Below are 19,788 nucleotides of genomic sequence, written 5' to 3'. Positions count from 1 at the left end.
ACGGATTTATTTACAGCCTGGCCAGAACTGCCTGGAGCTAAGTTCTTCGGTTCCACTGCCTTTCCTGTTTATAGCTTTATAGAAAAGAGGAGACAAAAGCCAGGAAGCATGCAGGCCGATTAGTCTGCGAGGAGAGGATCGTCAAGGGGAAATCTCTCCCGGGAGGCCAGATATTCTGGGGTTAGGCCCTTCGACTTTCCTTTTGGCGACAAGGAGTCCTGAGGACATTTTAATTTTTCAGGGTCCCCGTGACATTGGTTCAGATAGTCTGGACCCGGCGGTTCTCGTCCGCAGCGATTTTCTTGGAATCATTGCATCGTAGCCTGGGATAGACTAGACCAGACAAAGGCGTACCCTTGGCCCCGATTTCTATACGGCCCCAGTTCCGGTGGGAACCGGAAGCAGCACGGACGGGATTTACTAGTCTTTCCGTTACGCAGACCCGCCCCCTCCTGGTGCAAAGTCGCTGCCGGGGCAACAACGCATCATTTCCACCGCTGGGTGACGTCATTCCGGCGCGCCGGCCGGGCTACATCCGGGTTTCGGCTGGAGGAATCCTCAGAGGTTTTCCGCCGGTGGACCGCAATCGCTGAACGAGGTGAGCGGACGGGGTCGGGATGGCGTGCCGGGAGCGCGGGCTGAGCCTCCGCTGCGGCGGCTCCATCACTTCCCCGCGCCTCGGTCTCCAGCCCTGCCCGCGGCGGTCCTGGGACCTGCCAGCGTCCCACTGAAAAGCCAGCCCCAGGGCGCTCGTGTTCTGAGCGTCTCCTGACCGCTGTGGGCTTTTTACGGTCTCTGTCTTAGGGAGACGACGGTTTTGTAATCCCGTGGGTCTAGGGCCTCCTTTGAGAACTTTGCATTCAATGTGCACTCGTAGCTGAGTTTGGAACCTGTTGAGTTAACTGGCGCATAGTGAGGAAGAGCGGGGAGACATTTGTAACTGCTAAGCAGTTCCATCCTGCTTGAGGAAGCCCAGATCTCGCTGTTCGGAAGACCACTGTCAGTCAGTGGTGCAGCTGAACCCAGTGGCGTCACGCAGTGAGGAAGTCAATGTGCAGTGTACCGTGCTGGAGTTTTGTTTGTGATATCCACGCATGTGCTAACCACGCACAGAGGCTCTGGTAGACGTGGGGTTTGAACTCGGCTTTAAGTGTTTCTGATTTTCACAATCCATCCTCCCTCCCTCTCTCCCTCTGTTCCCCTCTCCTTCCTTTCATTTCTTTTTTTTTAAACAGCTTTATTTTGGGCTCCTTTTTTTTTTTTTTTTTTATTTTCGAGACAGGGTTTCTCTGTAGCTTTTGGTTCCTGTCCTGGAACTAGCTCTTGTAGACCAGGTTGGCCTCGAACTCACAGGGATCCGCCTGCCTCTGCCTCCCGAGTGCTGGGATTAAAGGCGTGAGCCACCACCGCCCGGCTTGGGCTCCTATTTTGACTTGTAAGAAATACATTGTTATCATTATAAAAGCGACCATTAATTCCCCTTTATGCTTCACCAAACACTTTTCCCACCCCCATATGACCTCATTCTAGACAGAGGGTTCGATATTTTTGCAAGCTTAATTAAATATTGAAACAGGCAAATCATGCCCCTGTAGCATTTATGTCAACTGACAGCTACATATAGTTACAACCTTTCATTTCTGACAGAGTTTCTCTGTGTAGCCACCAAGCCTGGTGAGGATGCGTTTTTATTTATTTATTTTTTTTGAGACAGTGTTTCTCTGTAACTTTGGAGCCTGTCCTAGAACCAGCTCTTGTAGACCAGGCTGGCCTCCCTATTGGGAGCTCAGCTTTTGTTGCTATTTAAAATTCGGTCTCACTGTGTAGTCCTGGCCGGCCTAGGACTCCCTGTGTAGACCAAGCTGGCTTTGAATCTAAAGAGATAAACCTGCCTCTGCCTCCCGAGTGCTCGGGGAGGGGGAGTCCTTTCTACCGTGCCCCCTTAATCAGCCCTTACAAACACCTTCTGAAACAGACCATAGCCACCGATCCAGTTAGATTCGTGGGTAGCACAGTCTGTTTATCCCACAGTCTAGGTGCAGCTGTGAAGTGCCATTCATAAAGACTGCAGCCTTACAGTGCCTCAGAAGCTGCTCAGCCCTGGGAGAGAAAACCTGAGTGTTGCGCTGGGCATTCAGTCTCATGAAACAGTATCTCAGAAAACGTCTTGAAGTTTCCACGAGAACCCGATTCTGTTAGAAATCTCTTTCCTGGAGACCTGAAAAGGCCGAGGTGGCCACCCAGTTTCTGAGGTAACAACGTAGGGCTGTTACTTCCTGTGGCACTGGTGTGTGATGTCTGACTCTGACAAGGCCAAGGCAGCATGGGTTGTTGGACCCGTGCGGACTGCTGGGACCGATTTCACTTGTTGCAGAGCTGGTAACTTTGTCCTGTGTTTAATGGCTACTTTATCGAGCAGTAGTGTGAGACTAAGGGACTTTCCTCTGGAGGAAACAGGAATAGAGATTCCTGGGGATCTTCTGCTGGCTTCCCGTTTTACGGTGCTCTTATTGTCTGTCCTCTCTCCTCTAGTGACCAGTCATGTCACTGTCCCACCTGTACCGGGATGGGGAAGGCCACCTGGACGATGATGATGACGAGCGTGAGAACTTTGAGATCACAGATTGGGATCTCCAGAATGAGTTCAATCCCAACCGGCAGCGTCACTGGCAGACCAAGGAGGAGGCCACCTATGGGGTGTGGGCTGAACGTGACTCGGACGAGGAGAGGCCTAGCTTTGGAGGAAAACGGTACAGTCTGCTGGGCTGCGTGCCCTGGCTCTAGAGGATGGGTAGGCACCCCAAATGTGTCTTCTCCTGGCCGTATTGAGTCCTGTAGCTACAGCATCTTGCTGTGTTGTTGAGCTGGGGTGGCGTGTTCCTCTTCAGCAATTGCTGTGTGATGGAAGTACAGCTGTTTATGGATAGAGGCATGCTGACCAACCACAGGCCTGGCAGCTTTGGAATCGGGCTCTGGTCAAGGAGCATTCTTACAGGTCCTAAAGGATAGGGAGGTTAGGGAAGGTTCATGCTGGAGAATGCTGAAGCGAAGGTGGAAAGAGATTGGGTCCACAGGGGAAGTGAGGTAGTACAGCCTGGGCTACTTAGTAAGACAGTGTCTCAAAAGAAAAGAAAAGTTCATGTGTCCCCACATCTGATTAAATTCAGAATTTCCTATTAATTTTACTTAGACTCACCCTCACCCCAACAGGGTTTCTTTATGTAGCCTTGGCTGTCCTGGAACTTGTTCTGTAGATCAGGCTGGCTTTCTCTACTTCCCGAGTATAGGGATTAATGGTGTACGCCACCACTACTCAGCTCGGATTTTTATCTATCTGAATTTTTTTGGTCCTGTTTGATTTTTTTTAACCCTTGATATGGTTTCTAAAACAAGTGCTGCATGTGTGTTCTGCTGGGAGCAGGGCCGAGGGCCGCCTGCGTGCTGGGTGAGTGCTCACTGCTCTCCAGAAGTAGTCCTCAGTTGTAAGGGGCCCAGTGGGCTGCTCAGCAAGTAAAGGTGTTTGCCACTGCCATACAAGCCTGGCAGGCCAAGTTCAGTTTACCAGGTCCTGCGTAGATGAAGAGGGAGAACCACTCCACAAAGTTGCCCTGACCTTCACATGCTTGCTGAGGCACATGTGGCCCCAACATTTTTAAAAGTGTCAAAGGGAAGTAAGATAGTACATCATATTTTGAATTTATAATCAACTCAGTTGACAATGACAAGTCTTCAGCAACAGATTGGAATTGAACAGACCCCATAAATGTTAAATATGGGCTGGAAGATGAACCAGCAATTAAGATCAAATACTGCTCTTGAATACTTGAGTTTGGCCCCCTGCCTTTCAGCTCACAACTGCCTATAATTCCAGCTTTAGGGGAGCTATGCTTTAGGCTCCTTGGGCACCCACACAGTCGCGTGCATAACCACACAGACATAATGCTTTTTAATATGTTAAACATGAGGTTGCTGGCAGACAGTTTTGAGTCCCTTTTGGTGTTTGAGCAGAATAAATGTATTATGCTTTAAAGTGGGCCCCATGAGGGCCTCTCTCCCTAACGAGTTCTCTTGTGAACAGTTTCTAGGACAGGGTGCTGCAGAGGTGTTCTCAACAGATGTGGGGGATTTGTGTCTGTCTGCAGGGCCCGAGACTATTCTGCACCCGTCAACTTCATCAGTGCGGGGCTCAAGAAAGGGGCAGCTGAGGAAGGGGACTCTGACGACTCTGATGATGACGAGAAGCCTGCGAAGCAGGAGGATTTTCCAAAGGATTTAGGACCAAAGAAGTTAAAAACGGTAGGTTTTTAGGCAGGGTATTCTCTAAGTGGTCACCACTACAGAGGCTTCCTTGGCAGGGAGCCCAGCGAGCACCATGTGTATGCCGCCCCCCTCGGGTCCTGATTCTCTTTCCTGGTCTGTCCCTGATGTGATTTTGGTCCACTCACAGCACTTCCATAATGCGCTGTGGCTGCAGGCTGCTCTCTCGTTGGCGTGAACTTCCTTGTATTGTTCTGTGTTTCTCTCTCACCCATGCTCCTCTGGCCTTCTTTGCAGGGTGGCAATTTTAAGCCCAGCCAGAAAGGCTTTGCTGGAGGAACCAAGTCCTTCATGGACTTTGGCAGCTGGGAGAGACACACGAAGGGGATCGGGCAGAAGCTGCTGCAGAAGATGGGCTATGTCCCTGGACGGGGCCTGGGAAAGAACGCACAAGGTGAGGCTGTGACCCAAGCTGAGTGTGGTGAGGGGAGGTACAGGGTGGGCTCACCTCCTCTGCCTCTCCCCTTGAGGAAGCCTTTCAAGTATGGGGTGATCTTGGCGGATCAGGTCCTGGGCAGGATGCTTAAACTCAGAGCCAAATAAAATAGCGGCTGACTCTGCAGCTGGGTTTGGCAGTGCGGGCCACTTGTGCCCCCCAGCTTCCTGACTTTCTCAGAACCCCGGTTCAATTGCTGAAGTGGGAAGGGGAGTGTTAGGATCTAAACTAGCTGCAAATAACTGCTAGTATTTTAAAGTCAGACAGTTTCACCGAGAACTCTAGGTTTTGCTTGGTAGGAGTTGGGCTGCTTCATGGCTGCCTCTGGGGCTGTGTGAGGTCTTCTACAGCAGTGTTCTCAGCTCCTGGCGGCCTGCCAGGTAGTCGTGTATGTGAGCCCGCCTGAGCTCTCTCTGGGGCTGTGCAAGGTCTTCTGCAGCAGTGTCCTCAGCTCCTGGCGGGCTACCAGGTGGTCATGTAAGTGAGCCTGCCTGAGCTCTGAAGGCTCAGCTCTACAATCCCTGCTTCTGGGTTTTTGTTCTCAGTCAACATCTGGGTGTCAGGTAGGTCAGTGAGCAGCATGGCAGCCTTCACCAACTGAGGCTGTGTCTCCCGCAGGCTCATCAGAACCTGTGTTGGTCCCCATACCATCCTCATTGAGAAACAGCCCCTGGCACACACAGTTCATCACCTTCAGCCAGAGCCATGAGGAGCAGGAACTGGGTCCAGTGTAATTCCCAGGCAGGGCCACACTCATCTCAGGGAGTGCTGAGCATGTACTGAAGAGAGACTAGCAGAGCATCAGTGAGGTTTCAGCAGTGCTGAATGGGGAAGTAGAAGAAAAACATGGAGAGGGGCAGGAATCCTCATGAAAATGCCGTATTGCTTATTTCCAGGGCTTAGCCATGTTATAAAAGTTAATTGCAGGTAGCTGGGCACTGGTGGTGTACGCCTTTAATCCCAGCACTCAGGAGGTAGAGACAGATGGATATCTTTGATTTCAAGGTCAGCCTGGTCTACGTGAGCTAGTTCCAAGACAGCCAGGCAGGGCTGTTTATCAGAGAAACCCTGTCTTGAAAAACCAAAAGGGGAAAAAAAAAGTTAATTGCAGGGCAGTGTGAGCCCCTTCCAGCCCACAGCTGCCCTTTAGCCAGTCAGTGTCCTGAGCTACTGGCCACAGAGGCTTCTGAATGCTGGCAGTGGGCAGTGTGTAGGGCTGAATCCTCGGTAGTGGTCTTTTCCTACTCATCTACAGTTTCCAGGTTTGCATGTGATCCCACTCTGCAAGTTCCAGTGATCATGGACACTGTCCTGAGCACAGGGACAGATGCCGCCGTCCTGCCCTGAGTCGTGGTTTCTGTGGGGGAGTGGCAGGAAGCCTGCTCTTAGTGCTGTCTTCCCATAGGTTGCCGAGATCTGAAAAGTCTTTCTGTCTCTCACCTATTCTTGCTCAGGTATCATCAACCCCATTGAAGCCAAACAGAGAAAAGGCAAAGGAGCCGTGGGGGCCTACGGCTCGGAGAGGACCACTCAGTCTCTGCAGGACTTCCCTGTGGCCGACTCAGAAGAGGAGGCTGAAGAGGTAATGGGAGGGCAGCTGTGTGGGTGACTCGGCTGGGCCACTCCAGTCAGCTGTTATGGGCTGTGCACTCTGATGGCCTTTGGGTATCACCACACCCAGCTGGGGGCTCAGTGTGCAGCCAATAGCATCATGCTGCCGTAGGCTTATGTGTGTGTGAGGCAGGCAGCTGTGAGGCGGGACAGGGTGGAAACTGGCGTGCAGCTGTGCAGCTGTGTGGTGGTCTCACTGTAGAGTAGGTTTCGCTCAGCCTCGAGATGGCTCTGTGTGAGACTGGACACCATGATTCCTGAACAGCTGCTGCAAGTCCAGATACTTGAAAGGAATGCAGTTTAAAGTAGCTTGAAGAATAAACGGTAGTCACGGAACTGACTGTAGGGTGGCTGGGGCCTCGCGCATGGCCTCTGCTCACCTTTTCTGTGGAGCTCTGCCAGGTGGTCCCCGTGCTCCCTAATCCTTTGTCTGTTTCTAAGTTCTGCCTGAGTCAGTGAGGACCAGCAGAGCTTTGCCTGCCCTCCGGGCACCTGCTTTGTCATCTCACTGCCTCTACTCCACAAGGGTGTTGGGAAGTGGCACTTGGTGGCTCCAGGCATGCTAAGGGCCTTGGTCCTGGCTGCTGTGGAAGAGGCCCCTCCTGTTGTCATTCTTTGCATCCCTCTGCCTCAGGAGTTTCAGAAGGAGCTGAGTCAGTGGAGGAAAGACCCCAGCGGGAGCAAGAAGAAGCCGAAGTACTCTTACAAGACTGTGGAGGAGCTGAAGGCCAAGGGCAGGATCAGTAAGAAGCTCACAGCACCTCAGAAAGAGCTGTCTCAGGTCAAGGTATGAGGGCTTCACATTGGTTCCCTGTCCATCATGGTGTGTGTGTGGGGTGGGGGTCCTTTTCCTTTCTATAACAGAATCTCAACATGTAATCCAGGCTGACCTAGAACTCTTAGCCCAGGCTCGCCTCAGATGCCCAGTCCTCCTCACACCTGATGCTGGGATTCTAGTGCATGGCTGCCTCTCCATTCCGTTCTGTTTTTTGGCCCTTCATGGCACAACAGTGGCCAAGACAAGCACACAGTGCTCCTGTCTGTGTGGAGCTCTTGCCCAGGGAATCAGTAACGCTTCTAGCAGGAAATACTCCGCAAGCACAGAGCACATCAGGCCTTGCCTTCCACCCCATGCCCTGCAAAACAGCTACCTCTCCATTCAGACCATTATAGTGAACATAGCTCCTAAACCTGAGCCTCTGCCCAGCCTGCTGCTTCCTTTGGTTTGTTTTTGGTTCTCTGTAGATACATTTGTAGGTAAACTTTGCTCTGTTTGAGACCCAGGAGAGGGCTCCTGAGAGTGCAGCAAGCAGGTAGGGAAGGTGTGCTGATTGGCTGGGAGTCAGGAGAAAGACCTCTCCTGTAAGGACTTCTGACTGGCCACAGGCATCAGGCTTGTTGTGGTTCTGAATGAAGTGAGAGGTTTGGGGCAGCTGCGATGGGGGAAAGGCCTCCCCTTCTATGATGGACTCGTATTGCTGTCACTCTCCAAGTCGCTAGACAGCACTGGTGGCAGCTGAGGTGGTGTGGGTGTGAGAGCTCAGGCCTGTGGTAGGCAGCTGTGTACATGAGCAAGGGCTCTTGACACTTGGCCAGCATCCTGTCTCCCCTGCTCAGTGGAGGCTTACAGATGCCAACCTGCCACTCTTTCCAAGGTTATCGACATGACAGGCCGGGAGCAGAAGGTGTACTACAGTTACAGCCAGATCAGCCACAAGCACAGCGTCCCCGATGAAGGGCTGCCGTTGCTGGCGCAGCTGCCTCCCACAGCTGGCAAGGAAGCCAAGGTGCCGGGCTTTGCACTTCCTGAACTGGAGCACAACCTGCAGCTGCTCATTGAGCGTACAGAGCAGGAGATCATCCAGAGTGACCGTCAGCTGCAGTATGAGCGGGACATGGTGGTCAGCCTGTCGCATGAGCTTGAGAAGACCGCGGAGGTCCTAGCACATGAGGAGCGTGTCATCTCCAACCTCAGCAAAGTGCTGGCCCTGGTAGAGGAGTGTGAGCGCCGCATGCAGCCTCATGGCACCGACCCCCTCACGCTAGATGAGTGTGCCCGCATCTTTGAGATGCTGCAGGACAAGTACTATGAGGAGTATCGCCTGGCAGACCGTGCAGACCTTGCTGTGGCCATCGTCTACCCGCTTGTGAAGGAATACTTCAAGGACTGGCACCCCCTCGAGGTGAGCTCGGGGCAGCCTGCAACTTGGTCAGGGGCATTTACTGAGGTGGGAAGGCTGATGTCGGTGCTCTGCAGGATGGCAGCTATGGAACCCAGATCATCTCCAAGTGGAAGAGCCTCCTGGAGAATGATCAGCTTCTGTCTCACAGCAGCCAGGACCTGTCTTCAGACGCCTTCCACAGGTGCCAGGGGCCCCACCCACAACCCCACTGCATCCCCTTGCCTCCCCGAGGAGCAGGAATTCTGCTAAAGGCTGGATGGTAGCCATTTTGACTCCTGTTGACTCTGCTCGATAATGGCACTGCTCTGGGGTGGAAGGCCTGCTTGCTCGCAAGTCTATTGCATATCCTGAGTTCCTAGGAGCGGGGCTGACCCTGGGGGGACCATGAGATACTTTCACCCACAGTCTGGAAAGGCGGGTGGCAGATGAATGAACACAGTGCAGGGCAGTAGTGAGAACCAAGAATGAGGCAGGCGTGGAGAGGGCGGAGCTATCTCAGGAGGGGACATTCAAACTGTTGACTCCTGAGTGTGAGGTGCGGTGAACAGAGCTCTTGGTGGGAAAGCACCTTATAACTGTGTGCCGACACCATTAGCCCGCATGGCACCACTGAGGAGCCCAAGGCCCAGAGCCAGGACATCATGGGAGCCCTTGTAGGGACTGGCCTGAAGTTTCTTGTGGGAGTCTTTGGGGTAGCACACTTTGAGCACTTTGAAGCCTACACTGTGGCTGACCAGCTGCCCTTGGTTCTCACAGGCTCATGTGGGAGGTTTGGATGCCTTTTGTTCGGAATGTTGTTGCCCAGTGGCAGCCTAGGAACTGTGACCCAATGGTGGACTTCCTGGACAGCTGGGCACCCATCATCCCTGTGTGGATCCTGGACAATATCCTGGACCAGCTCATCTTCCCCAAGCTGCAGAAGGAGGTAGGACAGTGCTCTCACACAGCATCTCTTACAGCCTATGCCACCAGACTCCAGGGACGGAAGGGCTCTGTTAACACTTGAGTGTCCTACAGTATTAATTCTAGCCTTTTCCGGAGTACTCCCTTCCTGCCTCCCTCAAAAGAGAATTCATTTCCCCTGTACCTTTGGCGAACCTTGAGACATGCTGAGGTTTGAGTTGGTGGTATGAGTGTTTTTCTTCTGGAGGGACCTAGAGTACAAATGCCTCCTAGCAGCTTCTGTGCCTGCCGTTTACCTCCATGGTGGATCTTGCCCTCCACACACACATCAAGGACTGTGGACTGTGGTCAGGATGCATGCTTCTTTCCTAAGGACACACTGTGTGTCATGAACTGTCCATGACTGCACGGCTGGCTCATCCTTCTCCATTCATCCTGCAGGTGGACAACTGGAACCCTTTGACAGACACTGTTCCCATCCATTCGTGGATCCACCCGTGGCTGCCCCTCATGCAGGCCCGCCTGGAGCCTCTCTACTCCCCTGTCCGCAGCAAGCTGTCCAGCGCGCTGCAGAAGTGGCACCCCAGCGATGCCTCAGCCAAGCTCATCCTGCAGCCCTGGAAAGAGGTCCTCACTCCTGGGTCCTGGGAGGCCTTCATGCTCAGGAACATAGTGCCCAAGTTGGGTAAGGACACAGGGATATGTGGGCCAAGTGTGGTTTACTCAGTGTCCAGCACAAAAGGTGTTGGACTGCTTAGGGCAGAGATGGAAGGGGAGTGGAACCAGGGCCTTCTGCTGTCTCTCCACTGTGACCAAGGTCTGCAGTGGTGAGGTGACTCTGTGCTCTCTGGGCCTTGTGATTTTCCTGATAATGCTGGTTTGTTTGCCAAGACCAGAAAGCCACTGGCCTCTTAAATGCTTGCAAATCCCAGGGTGGAAGGGAGGAGCAGACCCGAGACTGAAGGCTTTGCTGGATAGCACTGTGTGTGTTCATGGCTTTGCCACTGCGAAAGCTGAGCCAGGGACCATCTCTCTTGCAGGCATGTGCCTGGGTGAGCTCGTCATCAATCCCCACCAGCAGCATATGGACGCCTTCTACTGGGTGATGGACTGGGAAGGGATGATTTCAGTCTCCAGCCTGGTGGGGCTGCTGGAGAAGCATTTCTTCCCCAAGTGGCTTCAGGTGCACTGTGTGGTCCAGGGTGGCAGGGTTGGGTGGTAAGAGCCCCAGGGTCCTCAGTGCCCATTGCTGTCTAGGCATATTGCCTCACCTCATGTCCTCACAGAACATATCTGGAGATGTGGAAATTAAGGCTTGGCACATGTAGGCCACAGGCTGGCTTCAATTCTACTAGTAACTGCTAGATGTTGTAGTTCCATGAGCCCTATAGTGGGGGCTGCTGGGAGAAGCAGCACTGAATACAGCAAATGGCCCCTGGGGACACTCTGCTCTCACTGCTGTGGCCACCGGCTCAGTGTCCTGTGTCCTTTGGCAGGTGCTGTGCTCCTGGCTCAGTAACAGCCCCAATTATGAGGAGATCACCAAGTGGTACCTGGGCTGGAAATCCATGTTCTCAGACCAGGTGCTGGCACACCCCTCTGTCAAGGACAAGTTCAACGAAGCACTTGACATCATGAACAGGGCCGTGTCCTCCAATGTGGGTAAGTAGGGGACATTGGGGATATCCTGACCCTGGTTTCTAAGCATGACATTGATTCCCTGTTGTGGTCTTCTGTGAGGCCTCCCTAAGCAGCACTTCATCCCCTCGACAGTGTCCAGTGTCTTAGAGTATCAGCTACTTAGAGTTCCCACTGTGTTGTCCTGTGACAGAGGCTGGCAGGAGTGGGTCTGACTCCAGGCAGCCTTCCCACAGTGCTCTGCACAGACAGCACTTGGTAGTTGCTCCCCTTTGAACGATGTTCTGTGCTTGACACTATTGGGCCCTACTTTATGGGCTACAAGAGAGCTGAACTCAGGTCTGTGGTACTTGGCAGCTGGGTCCTTGTGTATCATTGCTTTTGGGGGCCCGGGGCTGCAGTGTTGCACAGGTCACACTGCTGAGCTGTAAGTAGACTGAAGGGGTTCACAACAGAAGCAAGGGTATTTGCCACTTAGCTTTATACATTAACACGGGCCTGGACCTCTCCTAGCTGGGTTTCAGATCCTGGTGAGGCCCAGTGCTTGGGGGGGCGGGGGGAAGCATGTGGCTCCGGGGTGGCAGCTGGAATGGGCGTTGCTGTCTCCTTTAACTCTACCTCATCCACCCAGACCATGTTCCCAGAATGTTTCCCCTGTACCTCTTACAACTTACAATTTGGGTAATTCTTCAAGTAGCCACACTCTGGCTCCCTAAATATAGTTTCCTTTTAAAAAAAAAAATTAAGTTTTTGTGTTGATGAATGTGTCTGGAGGGGGTTGTTATATACATGAGTCAGTGCCAGGGGAGGCCAGAGAGGGTATCAGATCCCATTGATCTGGAGTTAGTAGTTTTGGCCATCGGAAGTGGGTGCTGGGAATCAAACTGGGTTCTCTATGAGCATAATGCATACTCCTAGCCAATGAGCTGTCTCTCCAACCCTCGATTTCCATTCTTTGAGGGCAGGGGCCTCTGTGGGCAAGGGGAAAGTAGAAGCAGTATATAGGCCATACTATATGTGACAGAGGCTGACAGGAGTGGATCTGACTCCAGGATTTTAGGGGGCCATCTCTGAGTCTGAGTTAGCATCTCATCTGATACTAACAAGTTCGCTTCTGGTATTAGCTATAATTTCTGGACCAGTTTTGTGATGCTGTCTCTCCCCAAGCATTCAGTGATCATGTTAATGCCTGGGTTCTAAAAGCAGAGGATATACTGTGTCATCCTGATGCAATGTTGGGTTCTGCATACCAGGGGTAACCTCTCACTGTCCTCCCTTCTTTCAAGGTGCCTACATGCAGCCAGGTGCACGAGAGAACATCGCCTACCTCACCCACACAGAGCGCAGGAAGGACTTCCAGTACGAGGCCATGCAGGAGCGCCGTGAGGCTGAGAACATGGCTCAGAGGGGCATTGGTGTGGCTGCCAGCTCTGTGCCCATGAACTTTAAGGACCTCATTGAGACCAAGGCGGAGGAGCACAACATCGTGTTCATGCCTGTCATCGGCAAGCGGCACGAGGGCAAGCAGCTCTACACCTTTGGCCGCATCGTCATCTACATTGACCGCGGTGTGGTGTTTGTGCAGGGCGAGAAGACTTGGGTGCCCACCTCCCTGCAGAGCCTCATAGACATGGCCAAGTAGACACCAGGGCCCACACCTGGCAGGCGCGGATAAACAGCACTTTAAACCAGCTTTACAAATGATGTCTCTATTTGGGAAACCAGCACCAGGGCAGGATGTGATGTGATGCCGCCAGCCCGGGCTGTATTCCTGGCTTGGCAGAGAAGGATGGTCTGCACCATGGCTCCTGGCGCAGGTGGCAGGAGAGAGCTGCCCTGCTACACTGGCTGAGCTGAGTCTGTCTGTTTTCTGATGATCTCTAGGTCCTCACAGTCCTGGTAATCAGGCTCTTCCCGAGATGCCCAAAGGTCCCTGGGCAGTCCCTCCAGCTTCAGCAGAGGGAACCAGTGAACAGAGGTGTCGTTAAAGGTGTCCATGTACCGTGGAGTCTGTGGCAGTGGGATCTCTTCTAGGCTTTTCAGAATCTGAGTGGAAGGTCCAGACACAGGCATTAGGCATGACCCTGCCCTCCTGGCATACTTTTCCTTCACCTAGCCACCCCATTGTCTTTTGGAAAACTAAGAAATGGGGATTTATATTTCAATGCTTTTTAATCCCAAAGGCCTTGGAAATGCTGGACCCACTCTAAGAATGAAAGGGGTTGGGTTCTGACTTGTTCTAGGGGAGAGCCCCTGCCAGTACATCATGCTTTGTGTGCTCAGAAGCATCAATGGTAGTGTGGTTTTGCACTCCCACCCCCTACCCAACTACTCTTTCAGACACCTTTGCGATGTAGGGATAATTTTTCTGCAGAATCCTTGTCAACAACCTAGAAATAAAAAAATATATATACACAATTAGGAAGTATATGGATGGTTCTTTCAAGTTGTAAAGGGTAGAAAAACGAGATGAGTTCAGAAAGGGTTGAGGGGTGTGGAATGAGATGCCCAATAAGCAGTTACAGGGAAGAGGACAGCATGGACAGGCACTGTAAAACATCAAGAGTGTGGTCTTCATACTTGGAAAGCGTGGTTGCTCAAACACACTGTCCCCAGAATTGGCAATTCTTTGCAGATTCCTTAAGTGCTTTAAGTTGGACCCAGGGTTTGACATCTGCTTTAAACCCGTCACTCAGTTCCTCCTGGGGAAGCCCTTCTGCCGGCAGTGGGATCTCACCTTTCCTTGAGGCCTCGGAAACTGTTGCCGACGATGAGCACCCTGGAAAGGGCATTTGTGGACCAGTTGCTCCATAGCACATTGTTGTACAGAGCTGTGCCACAGTGTGGCATGTAGAAAACAGTGGGCTGGCCTCGGACACTGCGCTTGCCTTCCTGTGGAAGCGGTAGCAGAATGGGTGCTAAGGAGCTAAGTGCAAACCCTACCTCTTCTATGGGTGGCTGTACAGGACAGGAACCCATGTGATAACTGCCCCCATGTCCTACATTCCAGAGTCTTCTATGTATCACCGCAGATCCTCATCACAGTGGGGCCACAGTCACCTCTTCTGTCAACTGTCTGGCCATTCCTCCCTCTCCGCTCCTCCCCCTGCAGCTTCCCTTTGGTCAGGCACGAGCATGTTGGTTTCCTGTGGTTGCCTCCACAGGAGCTGCTTGTGGTCTTGGGCACAGCCGTTGTGGCTCTCAGTGCACAAGCCAACCCTGCTGCTGGACTTGGTCCCTGCAGGTTATAGGTGCCTCAGACCTCACTCATTTGCTCTTCTCCGTACAAAGCCAGCACTCAAAGGCTGGTCTGAAGTGTTGTAGGATCTCACTGCTCAAGCAGCAGGCTGAGGAGGCCGTCCTGGGCTCCAGAGACCCCATCAAAGCCCCTCCTGGCAGAGTAAAGGTACTTGTCATCCAACCCATGCCAGATCCCCAGAACTCACATACAACCCCAACAGGACCTACAAGGTTCCACCCTCTTGTGTTTTTGTTGTTGCGGTTTGTTTTCCAATTTTTTTTTACATGTTTTATTGTTCTCTTCACATGTCTGTGCACCATGAGTGTGCCTGGTGCCTGCAAGGGCCAGAAGGGCGTCAAGTCCCCTGGAATTAAAGTTACAATGGTTGTGAGCCTCTATACCGGTGTTTTTCTTTCTTTCCTTCCCCTCCTCTTCCTTCCTTCCTTCCTTCCTTCCTTCCTTCCTTCCTTCCTTCCTTCCTTCCTTCCTTCCTTCCTTTCTCTTTTGTTGTTGTTTTTTTGTTTTTTGAGGCAGGGTTTCTCTGTAGCTTTGGATCCTGTCCTGGAACTAGCTCTTGTAGACCAGGCTGGTCTCGAACTCACAGAGATCCACTTGCCTCTGCCTTCCGAGTGCTGGGATTAAAGGCGTGAGCCACCACTGCCCAGCAGGTGTTGGGAATCTTAAGAGCAGTCAGTGCTCTGAACAGCTGAGGACTTAGGGGTTTTGCAAACCTAACACATTAGTTCATGGTACTGATTCAAGTTTTCACTACTGGGCTTCCTCCACAGGCTCTAGGAAGGCCAGGTGAGGTACGGAGTCCCAGAAAGCCTGTCCAGTGGCAGAGGTGGGTGGGATGGAAGAGAGCACCTACCTCATTCTCACTGAGGACAGTCACACCGAGGGCAGTGAGCACTGAAACTTCAGTGCGGCTGAACAGAGGGTCATAGACCCAGCAGTGGCCTCTGGGGATCTGGATGGGAAGAGGGCTGCTTTAGTTCAGGCACACCACCACCATGCCAGGGGCAGGAGACGACAAAGCTCACCTGGCACTTCTCCAGGAAGAGAAGCATGAAAGCAAGCTGACTCCGGGCAGTGGCGCAGGAGGCAAAGTTCCCGAGGCCATAGCACACACACGTCACAGGGAAGGGGCTCGTGACTGGAGGCTCTCCCGACCCACCAGGTGAGGAGCTGAGCTTCAGTCTTCCAAGGGCTTCTGTTAGGCCCTGCAGTTGCTCCAGCTGTTTTCTAAGACACTGGGTGATGGTTTCTGAAAGATCATTTCCCCAAATGTGGTCATAGCATGGGACAACAGGCCTCAACACTCAGAGCAAAGCTGCCTGAGACCTATGTCCAGGCCACTGGAGGTGGGATCCTGAACTCAACTGTTCCAAAACTAAGAGCTTTATATGTAAAAGGTTTACATCTAAAACCATGTGACTCAGACGTCTGTGCTGAGTGTCAGAAAGCAGTGTGCAGGATGCAGATGGCCTCTAAAGAAGGAATTGAGTGGCTAGGTTCAAAACCACTGTCTCCACCACCTCCTGGCCCTCCATTTAGGTTACCATCAAAAACAAAAGACGCTTTTTGTCCCGGCACTGAGCAAGCTGCTTTTGATCACCAAGGTGGCAAATCTATCTCTGCACAGGTTCCCCAGGTGACATAAGGCTGTACACGAAACTGTCTATGTCCTTGCTGGGAAGAGAACCCTGAAACACTCTTCGATGGTGGCTTGATGCTGCCTTATATTTAACAATCCAACTCTGGGGAATGCAGCCTTCAGATGAGATGCACTGAGTGATTAAAATGGGAGCTTCTGATACAAAGTGTAAAGACGGTCCGTCCTTCACTAAGAATCATGCTGGCACACACTGTATTAAGACATAACTGCAAGGGGGAAAGTCTGCCCTGTAATGTCAAGGAAAAAGCAGGATAAAAAGAAAATTTAGCCATCCTGATTATGACATTTATTGCCTTTGGTGTGACAGCCAAGCAATTATCACCTTATTTAATTCTCATAACTACAGGATTTATAAACGGCAGGATACATACACTACCATCTCCCCTTCAGATTTAGCTAAGTGCTAAAGCAAGGCCGTGGAGCAAAACACCCTTCAAGGAAGAATGTTCTCTGCCCTCCTTCCACTCCCATGCCACCACCGTGCTAAAGCAAGGCCGTGGAGCAAAACACCCTTCAAGGAAGAATGTCCTCTGCCCTCCTTCCACTCCCATGCCACCACCCATGCCAGATGTACTCACCCAGTGCTGAACTGCAGAAATCAGAGATTTGAAGATCCTCCCTGAGAAGAAAGGGGATGGTCATCTCCTGTCTCTTTCAGGCCACCCTAGCCCTGACCATGAGCCAGATACATGGAGGATGTAGGACTATCTAATGCAGAGCTAGCCCTTACTGAGTGACGTGCCCATGGCCTGGATGCAGACTGCTGAGATTAAAAAAAAAAAAAAGGACCTTCATGCAGAGGCCCTGGTCCTGGTTTCCCAGGGATGGTCTGGGTCTGTTCTGCATCTTTGGCCTGGCAGAGATGCAGCTCAATAGATACCGGGAAGTCACTGAATACAGCCTTTCTGAAAACTCAGTTTCCTTCTCTCAAGACTGTAACTAGCAGGGGGGACGAAGTGAGCTACCCAGCAGGCACTCAAGAAACAGCTTTCCCATGATAAATAATCCTAAAGGGAAAGTCGAAGAGAAAGTCCAAGGGTTGGGTCTTTATTCAAGTCAACTGCTTTATACCGCCTAGGGCAAAGCAATCAACAGTGAACGAGAACACTCTGAGACAGTGTTTAGGGGACACAAGAGGAAGGAGCCCACCTGCTCCTATGACCTATGTTCCTCACAAGGGAAAGAAGAACCTAATACATTAAAGCACTTTGAAAATATAGGTAGTCCTGGGTCTGAGTCTCTATGCTCAGGAATCAGGAGTGATAATCACACCCCAGTAGGGGTGCTGGGAGAAGCGGGGAGCTCTGGGAGATTCTGAAGAAGCTGAGGAAACACTGACTATCTGGTGAGGGCCTTGAGCATTTTTCAGGCCCTAGGCCCCTTCATCTCCCTGATCTTCAGAGACTGGAGATTTCCTGCTTGCTTCTATTTGCCCCCTCAGCCACAGCCAGTAATTTCTGTTCCGAGATAACTTCTGGGTCACCACTGTTTTTTGAGTCTAACGTAGCACGCTCGTCATAGTATTCCTACCCATCTGAAATGCTACCCAAATCTGTAACTTAGCTCTGTAAGATCACAACCAGAAAAGGCAAGAACACAGAGTAACCTGTGTATGGCGGGCACTGTCTATGTGTCCTGTAATGAGGCAGGGTCCAAGATGTAGGGAGATGGTTGTGGAGGAAAATACAGAGCAAAGGAGAGGTGGAAGCATGGGGTTTGATTCACCAAGGCCTGGGCCTGCAACAATTATCTTTGAATGTCTCTTTGAGTGTCCAAGATCCTAATGGAGCTGTGAAGTGTGTAGGATGCGATAGTCTGTGCACACAGCTGCTGCTCAGTAAACCATTGATAACAATGTTGACAACTGTGTTCATGTTGCAACCTCGATTTACAATAGCATTAATCAATGTGGGGTGTGGTCCACACCTGTAACTGCAGCATTAGGAGAGACAGAGGCAGAATCTCCTCCAGTTCCAGGCCTGCTGGGTTAGCCTAAGCTATAAATTGAGATCCTGTCTCACAAAACGCAAAACCAAACCTGGGAAGGTGGCTCACAAGGTGAAAGCCCTTGCCACCAAGCCTGACAACCTGAGTTTGATCATCCTAACCCATGCAGTGAGAGGAATGGTCCCCTAAGCTCCACATATTCACCATGACATATGCCCGACTCAACATCAAATATATAAAACCAAAAACCAATTAAAGAAAACAATCAATATAGGGTATAACACGAAATTCGGGCCCCGGAGCTTACCAGGTACCAGGAAGTACTTTATGGTCAATACATCACCTAATGCTCTGAGCAACCCTACGTAATGTTTCCACCTCAGTCTCAAAAACGGCAAACAGAGGCACAGAAAGCCAAGCTGTCGTAACTGCAGTAACGGGAATGGCAGCTTCACCGATAGCTGCTACAGTGCAATCGGGCGGGAGCTCAGCATTCCCCTGCAGGTTGGCACACCCACTTTCGGTTGGAGTGGCCTCAACGCGCTGCACTCACTTGGCCTCCCGCAGGCGGCGCAGCACAGCCTCGCCGTCCGGCTCCTGCTCGGTTTGAGGCCCACGCACAAGTCCCTCGTCCCGCCGCGGCCGCCTCCCCACTGAGCGCTTCTTCCGCGGAGCCACGGCCCTCCAGGGCTCCGGAGCCGCCACGGTAGCCGCCATGCCACTGACGTCACCATTGCGCGCCAGAGCGGCTGCCGTGCCAATGGCGTCGCGTCACACTCGTACGTCATCGCCGAGCCTCTAGAGGCGGGAGGTGGGACCGCGCGTGATCGTGGGGCTGCTGAGTGTAGGTATTGGGTGCTGGGGTGCTGTCGCGCAGGCCGATCGGAGCCCGGGCTCCCGGCGGGCGGGTGGGTGGGCGGGCGTGAGACCCGAGCGTTCGGGCCGCCTCTTCCCGGCTCCCACGACCCTCAGCCCGGCTCCTGACGCCTAGGGGCCACTTCCCACGCCTCCCTCTCGACGCGCGCCTGGACCATCCTTATGCTGTCACCTCTCAGGCTGCCAGGACCTTTTCAGGTCACTCGCCACAAGATGATCACTGACCTCATCTGGACCTTTGAGAACTAGCTGCTTGGTCCTCCGACCAGGCTTTTGGGAAAGGGAGGGGTGGGTTCAAGACCTGAGATGCCCCCGGCACAGATGCCCTGTGCACTCCCTGGAGCCAGGTGTCTGTAACTGAGATGACAGGTTTTTAGGCCTTCCTCAGGTTCATAGGGGATCTCCCTCAGGCACTTCCTTCTTCCTGGGGACTTTTCTTGCTTTTAAGACAGGGTCCATGACTGGCCTGGAACTCAGCAATCTGCCTGCCTTTACCTCCCTCTCTTTTTCCCTAAAGATACTTTAATATCCACAGATGGCAGAATTGTGGCTAGCTATGGAGACCGTGTCCCTGAGGGAATTAACCGGAGAAGTGGAAATAGGATCGTAGATGAAAATTAGTAAAGGGTTGTCAAGTGGACTAAACCATTTTTGTGTTTCCTCCTGGTGTGTTATCCCGGCAGTGGAAGATTACTGTCAGGAGATTTTGTAATTTTAATGCCGTGAACCACCTTTTTCTGGACAGTTCCCACAGAGGAGCCAAGGATTAGAGTAGGTGAGGCTAGGCTCCGTTCTGACTGGGTATTCTGCGGTCTACTGAGTTGTCTTCTCCCAGGTCGAGTTGGAATTGAAGGGCACTCTGAAAGTCTTCTTGCACCCTGAAAAGCTGCACACATTCAGATTAGGCTTTTGAGTGCCAGTTCCTTAATTTAGGTTCTATTATCACATTGGCAGCTGT

The 19,788-nt window shown here is 52.2% G+C and overlaps 3 protein-coding genes across 6 annotated transcripts in view; 2 read left to right on the top strand and 1 right to left on the bottom strand.

Annotated features, from left to right (window-relative positions):
- The first annotated feature begins 241 nt into the window (after positions 1-241).
- Tfip11 (tuftelin interacting protein 11) lies at positions 242-13,511 on the top strand. 2 transcript variants are annotated; one of them, XM_075983588.1, is made up of 14 exons: positions 242-598; positions 2,032-2,252; positions 2,533-2,750; positions 4,143-4,296; positions 4,555-4,711; positions 6,208-6,335; positions 6,999-7,151; positions 8,020-8,547; positions 8,622-8,728; positions 9,304-9,472; positions 9,892-10,135; positions 10,491-10,633; positions 10,947-11,112; positions 12,375-13,482. In XM_075983588.1, the coding sequence occupies exons 3-14, from the start codon at positions 2,542-2,544 to the stop codon at positions 12,728-12,730; spliced, it is 2,514 nt and encodes an 837-aa protein (XP_075839703.1). In that variant the 5' UTR covers positions 242-598; positions 2,032-2,252; positions 2,533-2,541; the 3' UTR covers positions 12,731-13,482. The 2 variants fall into 2 exon arrangements, with proteins under 2 accessions (XP_075839703.1, XP_075839711.1); XM_075983596.1 differs by lacking the exon at positions 2,032-2,252 and having other exon boundaries at positions 12,375-13,511.
- Positions 12,928-18,692, bottom strand: Srrd (SRR1 domain containing). Its single transcript, XM_075983634.1, has 7 exons — positions 18,508-18,692; positions 16,586-16,626; positions 15,373-15,596; positions 15,201-15,299; positions 13,826-13,980; positions 13,433-13,478; positions 12,928-13,134 (listed from the first exon to the last, which is right to left on the bottom strand). The coding sequence occupies exons 1-7, from the start codon at positions 18,669-18,671 to the stop codon at positions 12,928-12,930; spliced, it is 936 nt and encodes a 311-aa protein (XP_075839749.1). The 5' UTR covers positions 18,672-18,692.
- The window catches only part of Hps4 (HPS4 biogenesis of lysosomal organelles complex 3 subunit 2), a 38,687-nt gene continuing 37,588 nt past the window's right edge, over positions 18,690-19,788 (top strand). For all 3 annotated transcript variants that reach the window (XR_012911624.1, XM_075983619.1, XM_075983607.1), the window contains exon 1: positions 18,690-18,798. The gene's annotated coding sequence lies outside the window, so the exon portion shown is untranslated. The remainder of the gene's footprint in view (positions 18,799-19,788) is intronic.

This window comes from Microtus pennsylvanicus, chromosome 1, assembly GCF_037038515.1.
Source record: "Microtus pennsylvanicus isolate mMicPen1 chromosome 1, mMicPen1.hap1, whole genome shotgun sequence".
NCBI lineage: Eukaryota > Metazoa > Chordata > Mammalia > Rodentia > Cricetidae > Microtus > Microtus pennsylvanicus.
This window is presented reverse-complemented; position numbering and strand designations above follow the sequence as displayed.